Source organism: Falco peregrinus, chromosome 21 (assembly GCF_023634155.1).
Source record: "Falco peregrinus isolate bFalPer1 chromosome 21, bFalPer1.pri, whole genome shotgun sequence".
Taxonomy (NCBI): Eukaryota; Metazoa; Chordata; class Aves; order Falconiformes; family Falconidae; genus Falco; species Falco peregrinus.
In genome coordinates this window covers 2,501,019-2,513,740 of record NC_073742.1, presented here as the reverse complement: position 1 = coordinate 2,513,740, position 12,722 = coordinate 2,501,019, and the positions used below count along the sequence as shown (strand labels likewise).

Genomic DNA, 12,722 nt, shown 5'->3' with positions numbered 1-12,722 from the left:
GTCGCAGCGGTGCCACCTTTAATGCCCACAGGTGCCACGAGGAGGGGTGGTGGGGACACCCCCAAAATGCCACCCCCAAACACTGGGGTGTATGTGTGGGGGGGGGCGGCAGGAATTGGTGTTTTGGAGGGGGCTCAGGCAGTGATATTTGGAAGGGGGGGGCTCAATTTGGGGGAAACAGGACTGGCATTTTGGGGATGGAGGGTCTTCAGGAGCTGAGGGGTTCAGGTATCGATTTAAGGGGGGGGCTCAGGCAGTAATATTTGGGGGGTGCTGACCCCCGAGGTGATGTGGTAGGAGTGATTTTTGGGGTATGGTTCAAGCCCAGAGTCAATATTTGGGGTTGGGGGACCTGGGGAGGGGCTCAAGAGTCAATAAGGGACAGCCAGGGAGGTCCGTGGGTCAGCGGGGGGGGGGGCAGGGGGAGCTGGGACCCTCCACAGGGCTCCTCAGTGCTCCATAGGGGTGGGGGGCCCAGGGGGCAGCACTTGGGGGCCACCCCCAGCCCCCGGCAGCCCCCCCCCAGCCCCCCCCTGCCGCCCCCGCCCCCCGTTTATGTCCCCGGACGCAGTGGAGGTGGCCGCAGCCTTCATCCCCTCCCCTTGTCACTGCCGCCTCCTCTTCCTCCTCCTCCTCCTCGCTCTCTGTCGAGCTCTCCCCGAACGCCCGTGGCTTTTCGTAGATGCAGCAGCCTGGGGGGGGGGGGGGGGGGGGGGGGGGGGAAGTAATGGTGTGGGGGGGATGTCAGGGGACACGGGTGTCTCCAGAGGGGACACAGGTGTCTGGGGAGGGGGACAACAGTGTCCCCAGGGCCACTCACACTTGGAGGAGCGGCGGCCCAAATGCTCATTGTCGACGGTGTCGCTTGACCACTCAACCTTCTTGTCTGGCTTCCGTTTGCGCAGCTTCAGGGTCAGGCTGCGGTTCTCCTGGAAGGGGGATGGGGGTGTCACCAGCGCCATGACACCATGGCAAGGACACCCCCCCCCCCCCCCCCCCCCCCCCCCCCCCCAAGAACAACCCCTCCTGGGGGCTCCGACACTGCCCCAAAAACAGCCCTCTGGTCATCCCCCCGACACTGGCCCTGCACCCACTCCTGTCATGCCCACCCCCCATATTTCTGTAGGTGCCCTGGCTGTTTACAGCACACGCCCACCCCCCACGTATACCCTGCTGGGTGTTTATAACCCCCTGCAGCTTATAGCCCACCCTGGGTGCCTATAGCCCCCATGGTACCTATAGATCTGCCTGGTATCTATTAGTTCTCCATAGTCTGTGTCGCTCCCCCCCTGGCATCCTTAGCCCCCCATGGGAATCTATAAATCCCCCGGAATATTTACAGCCCCCCTTCAGTATCTATAGCCCCCCCCCCAGTATGTATACACGCCTCTCAGGCATGTATTGGCTCCTCCTCAGCACCTATAGCCCCCCACCCCGGTACCCACAGCCCCTCCTCGGCACCTATAGCCCCCTCACCCCGGTACCCACAGCCCCTCCTCGGCACCTATAGCCCCCCCACCCCGGTACCCACAGCCCCTCCTCGGCACCTATAGCCCCCCACCCCCGGTACCTATAGCCCCCTCACCCCCGGTACCCACAGCCCCTCCTCGGCACCTATAGCCCCCCACCCCGGTACCCACAGCCCCTCCTCGGCACCTATAGCCCCCTCACCCCGGTACCCACAGCCCCTCCTCGGCACCTGTAGCCCCCTCGGGCCTTACCGGCTCGGCTGCACCGGTCTCGGTGACGGTGGCGGTGCCGCAGCCGCCGCTGTCCGCTGCTTCCGCCATGGCTGCAGCCGGCCGGTGCGGTGCCACGGGGCCGGTGGGGGCCTCCCGGCCGCCGCCGAGGCCCCGCTGCGGGCGGGGAGCGCCGGGAAGGGCCGGGCCGGGCCGCTCTCGCCGCCGCCGCCGCCCCGGTGTAGCGCCCACAACCGCCCCCACTTCCGGCCGGCGGCGGCACTTCCGGTAGGTCCGGCAGGCAATGTGCTCCCCCTGCGCAGCCTCACTTCCGCCGTACGGCTGCGGCGCGCATGCGCGGGGGCTGCCGGGCCCTTGGGGGCGCAGAGGGGGCTTGAAGGGGCACTCCAGGGCCTGGCGCGGGCAGATAAGGGCCAAGGGGGCAGTTTGAGAGGGTAGACGGGGTCTGGAGGGGCAATTCAGGGTCGGGGGCAGATAAGGCCTGAGGGGAGCAAACAGGGGCCAAGGGAGCAGTTTGGGGGGGGGGGGGGGGTGGTGTAGAGGGGGGTCTGAGGGGACATTCAGGGGCTAGGGGAGTCAAATAGGGCCCAAGGGAGCAGTTTGGGGGCGTAAAGGGGTTAACTCAGGGGCTTAGAGGGCCAGATAGGGGCCAAGGGAACAGTATGTAGGGGCAGATAGGGCCTGGGGGCTGGGCGGGGAGGGGGGGGACAGGCAGCACGTTTGCGGGGCAGATAGGTGCTGGGGGTTGGGGGGCAGTTTTGGGGGGGCAGATAAGCCCTGAGGGGTGGGCAGAGAGGAGCTGAAGGGTAATTCAGAGACCGGGGCAGGCAGATGGGGCTGAAGAGGTGTTGGGAGGGGGCAACTGAGACACCCCCAAGCACAGCCACGGATAAAAACCCTGGGGGGGGGCTTTTATTACCCACATGGGAGGGGGCAAATACCCCCGAGCGAAGCAAATACCCAGTCACGAATCCTCCTTTTCCTGAAACCTGCATGGAAAGGAAGCAGCAGTTAGGGGAGGGTTTGGGCACATCCCCCCTCCGTGGCTTGGGGAGGGGGGTGTGTATAAAAATGGGGGGGGGGGGAGATAAAAATGGGGGAGCCCCTCACCGGCAGTGGGGGGCAGGTGTAGAAGACGGTCTGGCCCTCGTCGGCCGAGCGCATCTGCCGGGTGTGGTACGCCATCCCCTCGTGGCCGCAGCGCGGGCACCGCCGCTCCACCTGCCCACCCCAAAATTATGGGGGTTATCCCCTGCTCTGGGCATGGGGGACTTGATACCCCCCCCCCCCAAGGCTTAGGGAGGGGGGTTAAACCCAACTTAGGGGGGGGTAACCCCCAAATATCCTGGCCCAGGGAGTGTTGTGGTTTGTACGGGCCAGAGTTGGGGTGGGGGGCATCGTTCCAGAGGCAGTTGAGCCCCCCCTGCTGTAGTTTTTTTGGGGTGGGGGGCTCTCCCAGCAGGGTTTGCCCCCCCCCCACCAGCACTCACCAGCGGTCCCTCAAGGCGGGGCGCAGGATCCGACCCCCTCCCCGCCGTGGGGTCCAGCCGGTTGAACTCTATGGTGCTGCGGATGATTTTACCTTCAAAATCTGGGGAAGGGGGGGAAACGAAATCAAGGGGTGCTGGGAGGGGGGATGTCCCAGAAGAGACCCAGATGTCCAGACCCCCCCCCCACCACTGACCAGCGCTGCGGAGGGTGAAGGCACAGCGGGGGGCAGTGGATGGTGCTATGGGGGCCCGGCCGTGGCAGGACGGAGCCGCACTCGGGGCAGAAATCCAGGGAAGACTGGAAACAGGAGGGGGGCAGCTCCATGCCTGGGGGGTGGGGAGCAAAAATTGTGGGGGTGTCAAGGGAGGGGTCCTCGCCTCTCAGCACACCCTCAATCCCTGGTACCGCTGACTCTCACCATCCCAGAGCCCTCAATCACCCCCCCCCATCACCTTACTGGCCCCCCCATTCACAGGCAACCCCCCATCATCCCCAGCTCCGCCGTGCCACATGCCCCCTCCAGCATCCCCATTGCCTCCCACTGCCCCGGTTCCCCACCGACCCAGTGCTCCCCCCAGTGCCCCACATCCCCCCCATAGCCCCCCACTGCCCCCTCAATCCCTCCCATTGCTCCCCCCAGTGCCCCTCATCCCCTCAAGCCCCCCCCCAACACGCCACATCCCTCCCAGTCCCTCCCATCGCCCCCCCAGTGCCCCCCAGAGCAGACAAGTCGAACCTCCCCGCGCTGCCCAAACCGACCCTGAGCGCGCGCGGGGGGGGACTCTCCCGCCCCGCCCCGTCAAACCCCTTCCTCTACGTCACTTCCCCCTTCCCAAGCTTGCGGAGCTCCACGTTAATTATTGGAAGCCCCAGGGATCGATTAATTAAGCTCGTGTTAATTGACTGATTAGAGGAAGCGCCAAGGAGTTGATTAATTAAGTCGCCGTTAATTCATTAGGGAAGCCCGGGAGGGGGCGTGGCCTAGCGGGGAGGGGGCGTGGCTACGCCATTGCGGGAGCGTGATTTGGATGGGGGCGTGGCCCGACCGCAGGGGAGCGTGGCCTGGTGGGGGGCGGAGTCATGGGCGGAGCTTTGTCGTTGCCATGGCGTCGCTTCCGGTGCGGCGGGGCGGAAGTGGCGGCCGCTGCCGGGAGCCGCCGCTGGTACCGGGGGGGGGGCCCTGGGGGCGGGCAGCGGGGCCGGGGCTGGCCCTGCGGGCGCCGGGGGGGGGCACTGGGGGGGGCCCTCGGGGCTGCAGGGGGGGACCTGTGTCGCCTGTAGGGGGTGGGGGGGCCTTCAGTGTCCCCTGCGGGGCTGGCGGGGAGGTGCTGGGGGGGCCGCTGGGGGGCCGGGGGGGCTCCTCTCATCCCCATATGGGGGTGTCAGGAGGGGCTGGGGGGCTGCACGGGGGCTGGGGGGCTCCTCTGATCCCCATATGGGGGTGTCAGGAGGGGCGGGGGGGGTTGCTATGGGGCTGGGGGGATGCTCCTCTGATCCCTATAGGGCTCGTGGGAGAGGCTGGGGGGGCTCCCCTGACACCTATAGGGGTGTCAGAAAGAATGGGGGGGCTCCCCTGACCCCTGTGAGGGGGTTGGGGAGGCTGCTCTGGGGTTGGGGGGGAGGGGCTCCTCTGATCCCTATAGGGCTGTCACAAGAGACTAGGGGGGACTCCCCTGAGCCCTATGGGGATGTCGGGAGGGATTGGGGGGTTCCCCTGACCCCTATAAGAGTGTTGAGGGGGGCTGCTATGGGGCTGGGGGGGCTCCCCTGAGCCCTGTAGTGGTGTCAGGAGGGGTGGGGTGGGGTTCCTGTGATCCCCACCGAGGTGTCAGGAGGAGCTGGGAAGCTGCTACGGAGCTGGAGGGGCTCTGATCCCCATACGGAGGTGTCAGGAGGGGCTGGGGGGCTGCTATGGGGCTGGGGGGGGGGGGGTTCATCCGATCCCTACGGGGATGTCAGTAGGGCTGCTGGGGGGGTGCTCTCTGACCCCTCTAGGGGTGTCAGGAGGGGCAGGGGAGGGTCCTGTATCTCCTAGAGAGTCGGCGCAGGGATAATTCCGTGTCCCTATGGGGCAGGGAGGAAGCCGCCCCCCCACTTCCTGCAGGAATTCCTCTCCTCAGGGATTTTGGGGGGCTGCACCATCCCTGGGGAGATATGGGGGGGGACTATTTCCACCACTACCACCCCCATAAAAGGGGGGTGGGAGAGAATTTGGGCATTTTAACCTCTCCTTCCCCACTTTTAGAGCTCCCTGGAGACAACCCTCCCAAAAAAAAGCATGGCTGGGGGACTGGAGGATGCCAAGCCCCGAGCCAGCGGACAGACAGATGGACGCGGCCACTGCCATGGCCTGACCTCCCCCCACTTGACGAAGCTCTGACAGGAGAGAAGCAGCAACTTCATTCCCCCCCCCCATTCCCCAGGGATTCCCAGGCAGCTCTGGAAAAGGGGGGGGGAGGGGGGAACCCCAGCGACCCCCCCTCCCCCCTGGAGCGAGCTGCAACCAGGTAAACCCCGAGGATTTTAACCCGGAGAGAGAAGCGAAATGTTTTTCCTGTCTGCCTCGGCTGCGAATTCCCACTGAAAGGGGGTTAAAATCTCACTGAAAAGCAAAAAAAGGGGGAAAAAAATTGGATTTTCAGGAAGATTGAGGCGCTGGGGTGACACTCAGCAGAGAATCCCATGGGGAGAAGAGATTAGTTTTGCCCAAGACGAGGGTTTGTTTGCATTGAGCTGAGTTGTTGTGGTTTAGTTTGGCATCGTCCTGCCTGAAATGAAGCCAAAAAGGTGGAAAAATGAGGTGAAAAACCAGGGTGGGGGGATCCCTGAAAGCAGTGCTCGCTTCCTTGGTCCCTTCCAGGTGGTTTTGGTGGTGTTGAGGCTGGAGCTGCTTTCCCCCAGGGTGCAAAAAAGGAGCCTGGAATAATTAAAAAGAATATTTAATGAGTAATTTAGAGGTGGTGGCATGAAACCAGTGGGCGTTTGCCCAAAATCTGCTGGTTTTGGTGTCTCTGGGGGATGCTGTGACGAGGGAAAGCAGCTTAAAATCTTCCCAAAAACTCCAGGAGTGTTTGGATTTGAGGTGTTTCACCTCCAAAAGCCCCTGAGGGGAAAAAATAGGGGGAATGTTGCCCCCGTCCCCGGATTTGGGGGGATTTTTGGGCACTGGAGGATTTAATTTGAATAAGTATCGCTCGCTTGGAGTCTCCCCTGGAGCAAAGCTGAGGGCAGGGAAAATCCCCAGCTCTGCTTACTCAGCGCCTCGCCGCTGGCTCCTGCCTCGCTGCTGAGAAACGCTGGGTAAAACCACAGCTGAACCCTCGGTTTGAGCCAAACACCCTCGGTTTGGGCCAAAAACACCCGTGTTTTGGGCCAAACCCCCTTGTTCTCAGCCAAAACACTGGCGTTTTGGGCTGCCACGAGGCTGAGCTGCTTTCGGCCCCGCAGGTACGGCTTAATCCCAGTGTCTTTTCTCCACAGGGACCCAACTAAGAAGCACCAGATCCCCGAAATTTACTTTTTTCACCTTTTTTTTTTTTTTTCCCCACCTCTTCTTTCCAGCTGATTTTCCGGGGCCAGATGAGGCTTTCAGGGCCGGGAAGGGGGAACCGCGCCGGCGGCTCTCAGCACTGCCGGCACTTTCTGCCTTCACCCTTCCCCTCCTGGGGGGACCAAAATGTGGTGCTGCTGGGCTCACTCTCCTTCCTACTGCTCTACACCCCTTTTTTCCCCTTTTTTCCTCTTTAATACCCCTTTTCCGGGTGTTTTCTTTCCTTTTAATTCCCTTTTTCCGCCCGCCAACGTGGCCTGCGGCAGTGTTAACCCTTGAGCCGCTTGCCCGTGCCGCTCCTTCCCTGGAGTTAAGCAATCACTTTTTTTTTTCCCTCTTGTTTTTTTTCCCTCTTCTTTTTTTTTTTTTTTTTTTCCCCTCTTAATTCCCCCTTTCCCCCCCCCCCCCGTCCCCCCCGTCCCCCCCCACCCCCCAGTCCTCCCCATTCCTGCCCGCGCTGACATCTTGCCTCCGCCGGCGGGAGTTGGGCCGGGCTCCGGGTGAGTAAAAAACTCTCTGAAAACCTGACTTTGCAAAGATTTTAGTACTTAAATTTGGTATTTTATTTGTCCCCGTTTTTCCAACAGAAACCACCCCCGTTTCACCCACCCCCCTCACAGTGGCAAATCCTCACCTGAGCTGGCTGCTGGGTTAATGTTTGACAGGAGCGGACTCTGCCCCCTCCTCCCCGCACCAAGATGTGGGTTTCGGGGTTATTATTGCATTTTTTCCCCTTATTTAAGGTGGTTTTTTTGTATCTCTGCGATGCCACGTTTCTGGTGGGAGGCTCCGGGGCCCCGCGGTTTCGCTTCCTCTCCCCGCGGGGGGGGTGTTCCTCCTTTGGGGAGGCTGGTGGAGTCGGGGGGTGAAGGTTTCCCCACGTGTTTTGGGGTGACACAACTGCGAGGCGTCCCTGTCCCTCTTCAGCACCGGTTTGGGGGTGACAGGGGGGTCCCCTCGCTGTTAACACCCCCCCCGCCCCCTCATGTGTTTCCCCCCCCAGGTCCATGGCGTGGGAGTGAGTGCTGAAGGATGCTGAAGAAGAGCAGCTTGGTGGTGTGGGGGGCGGTGCTCTTCATCGCCTGGAACGGCCTCCTCCTCCTCTTCCTCTGGAGCCGCCCGGCCTCCCCTGGTGAAGGCGACCGGCTGACGGCGGAAGTGATCCGTTTGGCTCAAGATGCTGAAACCGAACTGGAACGGCAAAAAGAACTCCTGCGCCAAATCCACCGTTACAGCGGGTTGTGGGGGGCAGCGGCGCGGGGTTCGAATCACCCCCAACCCTCCCCCCCCCGCCCTCCCCGGCCCCACCGCAACTCACCGATCCCGCTGCCACGGTGTTACCCGTCCTGGTGATGGCTTGTGACCGCAGCACCGTCCGGCGGTGTTTGGATAAACTCTTACGTTACCGACCTTCGGCGCAACGTTTCCCCGTCATCGTCAGCCAGGATTGCGGTCACGCCGAGACGGCTCGTGTCATCGCCTCCTACGGCGACGCCGTGGCTCATATCCGACAACCCGATCTTAGCGATATCCCGGTGCCGGCAGAGCACCGTAAATTCCAAGGTTATTATAAAATCGCTCGGCATTACCGTTGGGCGTTAGGACAGGTTTTCCGGACCTTCCGTTACCGCGCCGCCATCGTGGTGGAGGATGATTTAGAAGTTGCTCCGGATTTTTTCGAGTATTTCCAGGCGGCGTTCCCGCTGCTGCTCGCCGATCGCAGCCTCTGGTGCATCTCTGCGTGGAATGACAACGGGAAAGAGCAAATGGTGGACGTTGGACAAGCTGAATTGCTTTATCGGACTGATTTTTTTCCCGGTCTCGGTTGGTTGCTTTTAGCTGAACTTTGGATGAACTTGAACCCAAATGGCCGCGAGCTTTTTGGGACGACTGGATGCGTCAACCCGAGCAAAGGCGAGATCGTTCCTGCATCCGCCCCGAAGTTTCCCGTACGATGACGTTTGGTCGTAAAGGAGTGAGCCACGGGCAATTTTTCGATCAATATTTAAAATTTATCAAACTTAATGACCGTTTCGTGCCTTTTACCCAGCTGGATCTTTCTTACCTCAAAAAGGAAGAGTATGAACGTTCTTTCCTCCCCAAGGTTTACGCCGCGCCAGAGGTGAGGGTGGAAGATCTCCAAGGGAACCGGCGGCGGGAGCTGGGCGCCGTCCGCCTGCAGTACGGCGGCCGCGATTCCTTCAAAGCCTTCGCCAAAGCCCTGGGGCTGATGGACGACCTCAAATCCGGTGTCCCTCGCGCTGGTTATCGCGGCATTGTCAGCTTCGTCTATCGGGGACGTCGCGTTTATCTCGCGCCTCCTTCGGACTGGACGGGTTATGATCCCAGCTGGAGTTAGCGGGTGCTGTCGCTCCGCTTGTTGTGGTTTTTTGGGTTTTTTTTGGGGGTGGGTGGGTGTCCCCCTTTTTCATAACTGTTTGTCTGTTTTGGGTTTTTTTTTTGATGTGTCTTTAGTGGAGAGGATTTGGCATGCAGCAAAGAGCAGCTCGCCTGCCGCTTCTCCGGTGCCGTGATGGGGGAAATTCAGGGCAAAGGCAGCTCTGAGTGGAGAAACTATTTTCCAGAATAAAAGGCAAAAAACCTCCTAAAATCTACCCGCCCCAAAATTTAGATTTCTTTTGCTACTATCACTCAGCCCAGCTGTCGGTGCCACCCAGGCCCTGTATTGCACTCTACGCCCCTCTTCCCTATATTCAGCTCAATGCTCTGGGCGCTGCAGGCCATAAACTGACCTATGGGCAGCTATACAGGTCCGTGGGGGTCCGTACGCAGCTATATGGGTCTATACAGATCTATGGGAGTCTATACAGGCCTAGGTACCCTGCGTTCTGTATGGTCTTGACCCTATATTCCAGGCCCTGGATCGGGCTGTGGGGTTTAGGACCTGAATAAGGGGCTGTGCCCTAGTCCCTGTGTGTGGCTGTGGGGTCTAGGCCCTATATATAAACCATCTATACATATATATGCTATACTATATGGGGCCATATGGTCTGGGCTATGCGATCCTGTCCCTATATGGGGCTGTAGGGTCTTGGCACTATGTCCAGGCCCTATATCACAGTCCATATACTCCCCTCGCTCTACTTAGGCCCTACACCACAGCCTGCTTGCCAGTCTATATGTTCTGCCCCATATGTTCCAGGATTGGAGTGTAGGGGTCTGGAGGAGGCATCACTTCTGGTGCTAAAAAGCCCTTTTTGTGTTAAAAAAAGTCCCCCTTTTTATCTGAAAGAATCCCTCGGGCGTGGCTTTTCTGGGGGGGAGTTGGGCAGCAAGGGGTTTAGGGGGGGAGAAGCATCCCGCTCAGCTTTGTTTTGGGAAGAAAAAGCCTCTGTTCAGAACGGGGGGAATTATGAAATGGAAGAAATGAAATTATGACGTTTTATCGCATGAAACTGGGATAAAAGGAGGGGGAATGGCCAATGGGGCAGGAAGGACTGGGCAAAACTGGTAACACTGGGAGGGATTTATGGCCCCCGCAGGATTTGGGTTAAATCTGTGTGGGTTTAGGGATATTTTTGGAGCCGTTTCCTCACCACTACCACTACTGGTGCTGAATACACCACATCTTTTCATTTTTACTTAAAAGGGGGACAGTCCACCCAAAAAGAAGGGGGTTATGGGGTTTTTCCTGCACTTTCTACTCCAGGCCGCAGCGCAGAACCCCTCTTATTAAGCAATTCCTCTCCAGTTTGGGGGTTTCTTTCCTGTGGAGGAAAATTTGGAGGCAGAAAATCCCCATTTCCCAGCATGCTGGCTGCTCCCTGGAGGAAATGCAGACAATGTAACACCCCCCCCACCCCCCCCGCCCAAAACCAGGATTTAAATCACTGATACACACCCCCAGTTTGCACAGGAGCTGCATTTTGGGGGGAAATATGATCAAATCAGTGGGTTTTGGGTTTCACGAGCTGGCGATTAAAAAAAGTGCCTTTTGAGCCCCATTTTTTATAAACAGCCGCCGATTATTGACCCGAATAGTCGCAAAGCCGCCCCCCAAACCTGCCCTTTTTTCACTTAAAATGGCCCTCCACGAGGAGCAGCGCAGGGTCAACGCCCCCGCCCTCGCGGGGGCACCGCGGTCTTCACTCAGGTCCGCTCCTCCGCGCCGGCCCCGCCTCGCGGGTTCGCGGTTCCCACCCAGGTCCGCCCCTGAGGGTGGTCCTAGCGCCGGGGGCCGCGCGGGGAGGAGCAGCCAATGAGGTGCTGCGGTGGAGGGCAGGCAGCCAATCAGAGTGCGCCGGCAGCCTCGAGAAGGCGGGGCGCGGGGGCTCGGCGGGAGCGGCGCGGGTGGGGTGGCGCTGGCGAAGCTCGTTAGAAACCGGCCTCAAACCGCGCCGAGCCCCGCAGGAACGGGCCCGCCGGCCCCCCGCGCTCCACCGCTGCGGCAAAAGCTCCGTCTCTCGCAGAAAAAAAAAACCTTCGGCAGCTCTCCAGCGGCTCCTCTCGTGGGCTGCTGCCAGTTTTATCCGTCAGGCGGTGGCGGAGGGGGGTTTTGGGGTGCATGGGGCCGCTGTGGGGGGTTTGTGGAAGGGCTGTGAGGCGCATCCGCTGGCTCAGCTGGAGGAGCGGGGGCTGTGCGCCCTCCACGCCAAGCGACCTGCCATCCAAATTGCTGATGTGAGGCTGGTGAGGTGCCTTCCGTTGAAAAGAGGCTGATTTCTACCCCACCCCCCCCACCCCCCCCGTTGGATAGTCAACCCTGGGCCTGCTGAACCACTCAGAAAGACAACTTTTTTATTTTTTTACTTCTTGTTTATGCTTTATTTTTTTGTGTGGACTTTCAGCTTAACTTTTATAAAGCTTTCCAGATCAAGTGGAGCATCAGAAGCGCGTGTGTTGGCACATGATGCTTTGAAGAAGCACTTTCAATTTACATTTGTGACACGAAGCGTCACCAGACTTTGTGCTATAACAAGCTCTTTTCTTTCGAGGGAGACACCACCTATGACCTACCTTGCTGTGAGCCAAGCGAGGAAATGACTGATTACACAACCAAGCCAGGCTGTAATTTAGGTTTAGCAGTGATCTGTGGGTTTTTCAGGGGCCGTATTTAAAATTAGGGCCCTGAAGATGAAAGCAGCTGCCCTTCCTGCTACCTTTCCTGGTGGTTTCTCCTCTTCCTCAGGTCAATGTCAAAGTCTGGCAGCAGAGACAGAACAATTTTGGCTGTAAGAGGCAGAGACCTGCCCTGTGCTGCCTGATAACAGCACTTTGTGACGTGGTTTAACTCTAAAAATGACTTCTTGCAGTCTCAAGGTGCTGGTTTGCTTAATTTTTTTTCCCCCTTTATTCACTTCTTGGTGTTGAAACGGGGCATGTAATCCTGTCTGTGGCTTCCCTCCCTCCTTGCATCCTGGCAGCAATTGCACAACCACAGGGAGGCCCCAGCCTAAGCAATCCTGGGAGGCACAAAAAGTGGTTTTTATCCCAGTTCCCCTAAATTCTCTGCAAATCCTAAGCAGAAGCTTTTCTGCTTGCAAAGCCTTCCTACGAGGTACCCACCAGCAGCAGCAAAGCCCTTTTTCTTCTTCAGAGTGACCTCTTTAAATTTTTGGGAGGGGGGTTCTCCCTGTTTTTCTGGGACATATTTCCATTGACAAACAGCTGGGGAAGCAAAAATCTCTCCACTCTCCCACTAAGGATGTTTCCTTGTGGGGAAATGTGGGTGTTTTGCAGCTCAACAGGAGGGGAAAAAACCCAACAGAAAGCATTAAATTGGAAAGAAAACATGCCTTGAGTGTGTCCCCTCTCCCCAGTGTGGAAAAACCCTGCTCTGCTCCAGGCCCACATGCAATTTCCTCCTCTATCTTTAATCCCCTCCCCCCCACCCCCCCCAAAAAAAAAAATAGTAATAGTTAAATGGATGAAAAACGTGCATTCAGGGTGGGTTGAGAAAGTGGTTTGGGGTGAGCACTGCAAAGCAGCAGTGGGAAGCAAGATACCCCCTTGTCTTTTTT

At 59.2% G+C, this 12,722-nt stretch overlaps 3 protein-coding genes across 3 annotated transcripts; 1 reads left to right on the top strand and 2 right to left on the bottom strand.

Annotated features, from left to right (window-relative positions):
- Window position 1: 1 nt before the first annotated feature.
- PPP1R11 (protein phosphatase 1 regulatory inhibitor subunit 11) lies at window positions 2-2,222 on the bottom strand. Its single transcript, XM_055792557.1, has 3 exons — window positions 1,722-2,222; window positions 821-929; window positions 2-692 (listed from the first exon to the last, which is right to left on the bottom strand). The coding sequence occupies exons 1-3, from the start codon at window positions 1,788-1,790 to the stop codon at window positions 403-405; spliced, it is 468 nt and encodes a 155-aa protein (XP_055648532.1). The 5' UTR covers window positions 1,791-2,222; the 3' UTR covers window positions 2-402.
- A 26-nt stretch (window positions 2,223-2,248) lies between these two features.
- POLR1H (RNA polymerase I subunit H) lies at window positions 2,249-3,515 on the bottom strand. Its single transcript, XM_055792541.1, is given in 5 exon segments — window positions 2,249-2,689; window positions 2,811-2,921; window positions 3,191-3,291; window positions 3,385-3,415; window positions 3,417-3,515. Coding segments are annotated over 5 exon segments (714 nt in total). The 3' UTR covers window positions 2,249-2,317.
- A 1,674-nt stretch (window positions 3,516-5,189) lies between these two features.
- MGAT1 (alpha-1,3-mannosyl-glycoprotein 2-beta-N-acetylglucosaminyltransferase) lies at window positions 5,190-9,356 on the top strand. Its single transcript, XM_055792532.1, is given in 4 exon segments — window positions 5,190-5,698; window positions 7,745-8,007; window positions 8,010-8,589; window positions 8,592-9,356. Coding segments are annotated over 3 exon segments (1,323 nt in total). The 5' UTR covers window positions 5,190-5,698; window positions 7,745-7,773; the 3' UTR covers window positions 9,101-9,356.
- The last annotated feature ends 3,366 nt before the right edge of the window (window positions 9,357-12,722 follow it).